This window comes from Myzus persicae, unplaced genomic scaffold (genome assembly GCF_001856785.1).
Source record: "Myzus persicae strain clone G006 unplaced genomic scaffold, MPER_G0061.0, whole genome shotgun sequence".
NCBI lineage: Eukaryota > Metazoa > Arthropoda > Insecta > Hemiptera > Aphididae > Myzus > Myzus persicae.
The window spans coordinates 5,256-15,103 of NW_019101067.1; the positions used below are offsets into that span (position 1 = coordinate 5,256).

General features: G+C 33.9%; 1 protein-coding gene across 1 annotated transcript; it reads left to right on the forward strand.

Moving 5' to 3' along the window:
- Positions 1–2,543: 2,543 nt before the first annotated feature.
- LOC111027592 lies at positions 2,544–9,551 on the forward strand. Its single transcript, XM_022305995.1, has 5 exons — positions 2,544–2,836; positions 3,013–3,314; positions 8,768–8,802; positions 8,889–9,052; positions 9,148–9,551. The coding sequence occupies exons 1-5, from the start codon at positions 2,709–2,711 to the stop codon at positions 9,410–9,412; spliced, it is 894 nt and encodes a 297-aa protein (XP_022161687.1). The 5' UTR covers positions 2,544–2,708; the 3' UTR covers positions 9,413–9,551.
- Positions 9,552–9,848: the final 297 nt, after the last annotated feature.

The following is a 9,848-nucleotide window of genomic DNA, read 5'->3' on the forward strand; positions in this document are numbered from 1 at the left end:
AACAATTTAGACTTTAGTATTTATACAAAATTACAACTATATTATATAACAAAAGCAGTCACTCATGACCCACCCACCCACCACCTAAAAAAGTTCTGGGGTATTTACCCCACTTGCCCTACGTGTTCGGCGCCACTGCTTATCCCAACTTGTTTTTAAATACTCTTGTTTTTCTAATATGACTTTTCGTTGAATATTGTAAATATTTTTATTCATAGCATTATTGCATTTTATGTTAGTTTCTACTTGAATTTGTTGTAACACATTAATTACTTGATATATATTTGGATGGGATGAATAAAATTGAGAGTTATTATGTGCACGGAATGATTCGGCTCCATTTGTTGTGTTTGGATCATTTTCAAGTTTCCTTGCCCATAAATAAGGAGGGAAAATAGCATCCTCTGTAATATATGTATCAAGTAATATAATCTGTAAATTCAATGTTTTTTTTTGAGTTTTTGGAGCAATTGACATAAGCTCTATAAAACCAATAAAATAAAATAAAATAAATAATAAAATAATTAGGTAATTTTTATAATATTACGTACATTGACTTATGAATATGAACACTTTAAAAAATATAATATAATAATAAAGAAGAAAAGACAAAGTGATGTAAAGTTTTACCATAAATAAATTAGTAATACATTTAGTTGATACAGCATTATCGCAATCAAAAAATACTGTTATATATATAAGTAACATTCAATTTAGCAATAACTTACAAAAAAGAATAAAATTAATACACAATGTTATTCAATTCTAAAAATATATATTTATATAATAATCCTTTAATATTAATTTTTTTACTTATAATATTTCTTTTAAAGTCCAGAGGCATAGAGGTCCAGAGGCATATTATATTAAGATAAATTATATATTTATTTTTAGGTCAACTGAATTATGTTTTTTTAAATAGTATAAAATGTCATTATCGTCATTATATTGAAATCTCGTGCAATATGATTGCAATTTCTTTTCTTTAAACCTAACTATTTTCGGTACATTTATTATTTCATTTTGTTTTTGTACCAATTCAGTCGTTGCAGACGCATGCTCATCTGTATTGATTCAATAAATATATACAATAGGATGTTTAATTCTTACAAGCTGAGATAGGCATGGGCGGATAGACCATTTTTGGCCTACCGGGAAACTATTAAAAGGGGCCCCAAAATGAAAAAAACTAGAAGTACTTTAATTTTTTACAGGCGTATAGCTATTTTTCCTATGTTCCATGTGTGTTAGACAAAGACAGAAAATCTCCGTTTCCAATCTCATATCAAAAACTGTTTTGCGCGGGACAACTTTTATCTTTCTGTGTTTGTACTTTGTAGTAGTGGCTCCAAAATTTCTGAACATATCGAGTAGAAAATTATCTATGCAACAGCGTGCCTATATTTTAGATAACATAAATACGAAAAAAGTTATTTGCTTCTAAACATTTTGTTTTTTTAATTTGCTTATAAAAAATGATTGTATAGTGTAATTAAAAAAAGAAGCACACTGTTGCACATATAAAGTTCTTCTTTACGTGTTGTGAAAATTTGGTAATTCTACAACAAATATGGTGCGAGAAAAGTTGTCCCGCGCTAAACAGTTTTTGCTATGTTGTACATTTGTAAGACGGAGACAACACGTCATGCGGGTGTGTAAGGTAATATGTTATCGTAAAAAGGTATCCGTCGTGACTCGCGACCGTCGTCTTTTCTATGCCGGCTATTGTAATTATTTGTTATACAGAAAATAAGCCGACGTCGCGTCGTTACTAAGGAAATACCTACGACATACAGGCGCATACCTGCACTCACCCATAATACTAATACATATACACAAATACACAATAATAATATTATCTAATCATATAGTGACAAATTTGATTTAAGGTGCGTTTCACCAGCATTAAAATAAAACTATCAAATTCAAAAGATCTTTATCTGAAAAGGTACAAATTAAAGTATATACGTCATAATATAATATGTATGTATACGTATTTTCCAAAAGTTCCATCTAGGTACTCTCTTTAATATTTATATCTGATATTTTGTGTCAACCAATGAGCTGTCCAACGGTCTAAGTGGTGTCCATGTACACCTACCTACGTGACTTCGTCTTAATAGTGGAGGGGTGATCAAGTCTAAGTCTATAAAAGGGCGTACTCCAAGTAATTGAACGCCTTTAGAGTTTTCATTTTTGATCTTATTAGTTATTACTCGCCGTGTATTGATTATACACCTACCTAATCACTGCTACACTTTTATTATATAGTATACTTAGTTTATATTGATCTATAAGTTTTATTCCATTTTATATCACTTAAGTATGTATTTAAAATTTTAAACTGATATAATATAACTAATATTTTAACTCATTTTTATATAGTCAGTGGTACCCAATACTATGTTCAGGTCACGGATCCACGGCTCTAATTCTTAAAATATAACAAATAAAATTACGTATAATACATTAAGTAAAAAAAAGAAATAGGTACTTCAGATTTTTGTAGCCACAAATTAGCTTTAGGGGTTTTATAATTTATTTTTAGAAGTTCGGTGCCACTGTATATAACTACTGGTAATTTTTCAAGCATGCTCGTCCACCACTTTTTTCCTCACTAAAAAAAAAATATACATACATAGTTATATTATTAAATTTAAGTGATTTCATGGTTTTGGTAATTTATGTGACTTTTTACATTTTGCAGTATGTATGAAATAGTATTGTCATCGAAAACCATATTTGAGGAAATCAATGAAGCTTGTGGTTCTTTTGCAGTAGCCCACTGCGTATCAGAAGATTTTCAGATGAGTAGGGGTGTTGCGGTGCAGTTTAAGTAAGTTTAATATACATATTTCATATCTATTATAGTATTTTTTCAAAAATATAAATGACGTACTTACTTAACAGTTAAAAAATATATATTTGGGAGTTACAATTTAAAAATATGACGTCTGAATACTTATTTTCATTGTTTAATGTAATTTATACTTAAGTTGATTTATGTTACAGGCTGAACTATGGCCAGGTTAGTGTCCTCCTGGACCAACGGGTCAGAGTCGGTGGGGTAGCAGAAATCAAGGTTGAAGAGGAAAAGGTTTTTTATATTTTTTACCTAGTAACTAAAGTATTATACTACCACAAACCGACTCTCCAGTCCCTAGCTACCACATTGGTACAGTTAAAGGATAGACTGAAAGACTTAAAAATTAATTCGTTAATAATCCCGAAACTGGGCTGTACCTTAGATGGACTGAATTGGTACCAGGTCCATGGGTTATTGAAAAATACATTTGACGAAAGTGATGACCTGCAATTTAAAATCCAGTACGTGTGTTACCTCCGACCGACACACACGTGTGCCACGGTCACCGTAAAACGCATTTATATAGCTTCCGATAGCAGTAATACTCTATGAACAGCAATTAAGAAGGTATGTAGACACACTATTGTTATCCATAGTTACAGCAGGTGCCTAAAACACTCTCTCCATATCCAAAAATATGGACCTCACCAAACCCAACTCCCTCGACTTTTCACAGTACGTTCCTCAAACCAACAACACTAAAACTTTCGCCGAAACCACAGCAAATATACAATTTCCTAAAAAAGATCAAGCAATCGTTTTTAACTCAATCGAAGATGTCCCTCAAATAGAGTATATTAAAGCTTTCAGTCAACTCACTTCACCAACCAACATAACATTCGCCTCTAGAATATCTAATAACAGATTTTGCATTTATTTCGCAAATAAAAATATCGTGGAACAAATCATTAGCCAACAGTCACACATCGTCATTAATAACTCAAAGATAACATTCCGTCGTCTAATCAACCCAGCCAAACGAATAATACTATCTAACGTACAGCCGATTATCCCTCATGATGTAATTAAAAACGCTATCGAAAATTTGTCAATTAGAATACTATCACCGATAACTTTTATAAAGGCCGGCTTCGCTAATGACGAATACGGGCATATTGGCAGCTTCCGCCGTCAATTATATATAAACCCAGACGATAATGATAAATTACCCAGCTCAATACTAATAGTATTCGAGCAAACTGAATACCGTATCTTTATATCAGATGATACGGTAATATGTTACTTATGTAAACAATCTGGCCACACTTCCAATCGTTGCCGTAAGGCAACAGAATATAAAACTACTGATTCTCAACTGCAACACCAAAGTACTATCTCAGACGGCTATGACGCAGATAATACCAATGTACAACATGATATTGAACATCTATCCAACACTTCACACATTAGTCAACCACCTTCACAAGAACAAGTAGAACAAGTTAAAAGACCAGCGTCTTCATCTACTTCTAGCAATTTACAGACGGATAATGTTCCCCCCACAGAAAATATAATTAATTTATCTCAAACAAAAACTAACGCGCAAAACACACCAACCAATAAGAGCTCATTAGCAACAAAATTAATAGAGTCACAATCCAAAGAAAAAAAAGCAAACAATTCGTCAACAACACATCCCACAAATCAAACGACTAATGATAACAAACTTAAAGCAAACAATTCAACACAACCGCCTCCAAAGAAACCAAAACGATCAAACTCCGTCGAACAAATTATAGTTAAATTAGACGAGTCGTTATTACCAGCCAAATTGGAATTCGAAAAAATACCCAATCTTAAAATAAATTTTAACCAACTAAAATACATAATAGAAAACACACTTAGCATCCCGAACCCCTCTAGTGTTCTAAAGGAGTTCAACATAGCACCAATGGAAATGATCGAGATTCTGGATTCAATCCGCCCCAAGATAAGGAATCTTAGCATCAAAAATAGACTAACCAGACTTTCCAACTCTTTACTTGAGATAACTCTAGACACTGACCCTACCATAAGGCAATAAAAAAAAAAAAAAATTAAACTTACGCATCTACATGTCCTTAATACTACAATGGAATCTGAACGGGTTTTTCAAAAAACTCGACGAACTTAAAATCATCTTATCAGAAATAAATCCCGAAATAATATGTCTGCAAGAAACAAATTTTAAATATGATAACACAGGAAAATTACCAAATTACACAGGATTCAGTAAACACCGAACTGCTGGAGCTAGAGCCAGTGGCGGAGTAACAATATACGTAAAATCTGAATATCCCAGCAAAATTATCAATATTAATACGCATTTCGAAGCTATAGCAGTATCAGTGAAGCTAAGACAGTTAGAAATTAATATATGTAATATATATATCCCCAATCAACTTGACTTCACCCAAAATGACATTGAAAATCTCTTAAACCAAATACCTACTCCCTTCATTATCACCGGAGATTTTAACAGCCATAACCTCATGTGGGGATCTATGAACACCGATAGGAGAGGAAAAGAAATTTATAAAGCATTTGGTAAAGATAGCATAGTAATCCTGAATAGCTATGAACCCACCCACATAAACATTGCCAACGGACAAATGTCCAACATTGATTTATCACTCTCCAATGCATCGCTAGCACAAAGACTAGAATGGATTGTATATAAAAACATAACTAGCAGTGACCACTTTCCAATCATCATCAAATATATACCACTGACTAACGATCCTTCTCCGGTCGAAAGGTGGAATCTAAAAAAACCCAATTGGACACTATACTCTGAACTATTGGAAGAAAAGATTACAAATATAAAAGATACAGAAACAGTAAATATCAATACACTTGTAAATACTTTTACCAACTCAATCTTACAAATAGCAAATATAACAATAGGAAAATCAACCTCCAAGAATGGAAAACCTAAAGTACCTTGGTGGAATCATAACATTAAAACTGCTATCGAAGAAAAATACAAGGCTTTAATACAATTCCAATTATCCAAATCCCAAGAGGACTTTATAGAACTTAAAAAACTCAGAGCGAGAACAAGGTACTTGATTAAAACCAGTAAAAAATCATCGTGGGAAAGCTTCACAAATAGTATCAATGCAAAATCCGACACGAAAATAATATGGAATAAGATCAAATCCTTAAAAGGACTCAACAGAACTCGGAAAATAAATCTTATAGACAATAATTCCGACCTACTATGTAACGAAGAATTAGTTGCTAACCTATTGGGCGAATATTTCTTCAATAACAGTAGTGATTCTAACTACTCTCCCCAGTTCCAAACCTACAAACGAAAATGCGAATTGGAAACAATTCCAAATACTATAGACCAAAATAAGATGGACCAAAGCCAACTAAACCTACCAATCACTATGGAAGAAATCACATACACTCTTTCAAGATGTAAAAGCCACAGTCCCGGTCCTGACAGCATACCTTACATTTTTATTCAGAACTTCGGACCTAACACCTTAAAACTAATGCTGGCACTGTTTAATAGAATTTTCACTGAAGGTTCATGGCCAACCACATGGAAAAAAGGCACAATAATACCAATTTCTAAGAATGAAAAAGATAAGTTCAATCCCGAAGGGTATAGGCCAATAACTCTTTTAAATACCTTGTCAAAAATACTTGAAAAAATTATTAATTACAGACTCACTTGGTTACTAGAAAAAGACAAATACCTTTCTAAGCAACAATACGGTTTTAGAAGAAATAAAAGCACAATTGATACTCTTACTCATATTAATCATGAAGTAAATCAGACCTTTAAGAACAAACAAATTATGGGGCTAGTCAACCTTGACATATCCAAGGCTTATGACTCAACATGGAGACACAACATCTTAGTCAAGCTTAACCAAATCCTGTGCAAAGGCAAGATACTCAATCTGATAACCAACTTCCTAATAGACCGGCATTTCAAAGTCAAAGCTAACAATCACTATTCTGAGGAATTCATCCAGGAAAACGGAGTACCACAAGGTTCAGCATTATCGGTAACTCTTTTTCTTATAGCCATAAATGACATAACCAAAAGCTGCTCACCACCCGTAAAATGCAACTTGTTCGCTGATGATTTCAGTTATTCATGTCGTAGCAACAATATAAGTTCAATACAAAAATTCCTACAAACAACCACCGACAATTTAACAGAATGGGCCAATAAGACAGGATTCAAATTCTCACCAACTAAATCCAACATCATCATATTTACAAAAAAAAGAAATGTCAGCGAACTAATAATTACACTAGACAACACTCCAATTCCAACAAAAGAATCAGTCAAAATACTTGGTATTTTCTTCGACCGCAGGCTCACATGGGCAACCCACATACGCTAGCTTAAAACATCTACCAGTCAAACACTTAATATTTTAAAAATATTATCTCACACTTCCTGGGGAGGTGACTCTAGTACACTTATCAAAATTCATAAGGCAACCATTCAATCGAAAATATATTACGGATCAAACATATACAAAACAGCATCCCGATCCATTTTAAATGCAATAGATAGTACCAATAATACTGGACTAAGGCTCGCGATTGGCGCTTTTCGCAGCAGTCCAATTTACAGCATTTATAATACAGCAGGCGTACCCATACCTGAGATTAAAAGGAATGACCTATCGCTTAAATACATGGTTAGATCCTATATATGTAACAACCTACCACTGCCATCAGAAAACTCCGATTTATATGATGAACTAGGGGAAAACGGCATTATTATGGATCAATCAATGACGAGAGAACAATTGGCCCCACCCGCATGGACTTCCTCTTTCGACATAAATACGGAACTCAGCTCCTTTCTAAAACAACAAACTCCACCAGAAATTTACAGAAGACACTTTCAAAGCATATTAGAAAATTACCGAGATTATCAAGAAGTTTACACGGACGCATCCAAGACACAAGACCAAGTAGGAATTTCAATAATACTAAGGAACCAAAACGTAACATTGAAGCTACCGAACACCTGCTCCATATATACGGCCGAGGCTATAGCGATACTTGAGGCGATCAAAACAACCTTAGATGATGAACACCCCAACCACATAATATTCAGTGACTCCATGGGTGCCCTTAATAGCATAAAAAACCAGTTCAAACCCGGCGAAATAGCGATAAAAATACTGAACAAATTAAATGAAGCCTTGCATAAAAACAAACAAATCACTCTCATGTGGGTCCCCGGGCACATCGGCATCGAAGGAAATGAACTAGCTGATAAACACGCTAAGCTCGCAGTCACAAGCTCCGTATGTAAAATTATTTTTGGATCCACCTACAACGATCTCAAAAAATACATAAATGATATAACTAACACCAGATGGCTCAATACTTGGAAACAACAAAACACCAAGCTTAACAGAATTAAAAGCAGTACATTTAGGTGGATAAACAGCTCTTTAAACAGAAAAGAAGAATCGGTACTCAACAGATTGAGAATAGGACACACGCGACATACACACGGGCACCTAATGGCTAAGGAAGAACCACCATTATGCGAAGTATGTGGTGTCCAGATATCAGTGAAACACATAATAACAGAATGCCTAAAATACCAGCAAGAACGTCAAAACACCGGATTGGACACGACCCTCGACATCGCATTGGGACCCAATGCTGTGGAGAACAATAAGATGATCCTTTTTTTGAAGTCAACAGGTCTTTATAATTTAATTTAATGATTCACATTTGTTTTATTTCTTTCTTATATAAATACTTAGAAACCATACTGTTATAACTTATCTTTAATATTGTAATCCCCTACAAAAAAAAAAAAAAAATGATGTAAAAATCTTAAACCATGTAAACATACCATAACTGTAACTAATGGCCATGCAGTTGCCGAGTTTTTGTATTTGATCAATAAAAAAAAAAAAAAAAAATTTAAAATCACCGTTTGCGATCCCGAAAACGTAAGATTTTATTATTATTAACCATTTATATGCATTAAACCTAATGCAATATATAAGTATAATCTTAAAATATGTAACTTATGTAGTTTCAGATACCATCTCACCATCTGGCCCCAATAGACGAGAAGTGTATTGATTTTTTTGATGTTTCGACAAGTTCCACAATAAATATTCTACCCGTCGAAATTACGTGCGCGACAACCAACATAATGTTCCAAAAATGTTTAACGAGTAAACTTTTAACGCCAGAGTAATTTCATTGTTTTTATATTTAAATTTGTATCAATATACAAAACGTTGAACTTGTAGTTAAATTGTATTTTAATTCAATGTATATTTCAACAGTTTGTGGGCTACGGTGCGCCTAGGACAGGTCATCCGAGTCAGAGATAACTTCCTGATATGGGCAATAGAGGGCGATAATGTGACATTTTTTCAAACTTTGGAAACCCAAATTAATGAAACAGTAGCGATGGGACTCGATTCATCAATTTGGACATTTCCAAAGTCTGAAATGATTCACTATACCGCATTCTCGTCGTTGCTAAGGTCACTGTTGGCCGACAATGAACGGCGGTATAGAATAGTGGTGTGCGACCGAAATATGTAAGTTGATCATCGAATAAAATGTATTTACCTATATGTAAAAATAATGAAATATATTTTACAAAAAAATGCTATTGAGTAATAATCGTCACTTGTTTATAAAATATTGAAGGACCACGCAAGTCAAGCAATTTAGAGGGAAGTGGCCCCGAATCACAACTAGCCACCGGTCCTATTCACAGAATCCCAATAATGCCATAATGGTACAACAACGAGACCAAACCAGCTGCAGTGTTCGTGGTCGTGGCGGTCGTCTGGCGGGACGTGGTGGACGTGGTGGACGTGGTGGACGTGGTGGACGTGATGGAAGTGCCGAACATAATATGTCCACTGCAGTTTATTCTGAGGCTTTACGATCAATCGTGTCAGTCGGTTAGTTTCAACAATATAATTTTTTTTTAATTAAATTGAATAGATAATTATAATTTAAGTAAGAAAAT

Bases quoted from the DNA above. Each gene is read 5' to 3' on its own strand.
- LOC111027592 (XM_022305995.1), top strand. From the start codon at position 2,709: ATGTATGAAATAGTATTGTCATCGAAAACCATATTTGAGGAAATCAAT. The intron at 2,837-3,012 runs GTAAGTTTAATA...TTTATGTTACAG, and splicing joins GGTGTTGCGGTGCAGTTTAA to GCTGAACTATGGCCAGGTTA. The intron at 9,053-9,147 runs GTAATTTCATTG...ATATTTCAACAG, and splicing joins AGTAAACTTTTAACGCCAGA to TTTGTGGGCTACGGTGCGCC.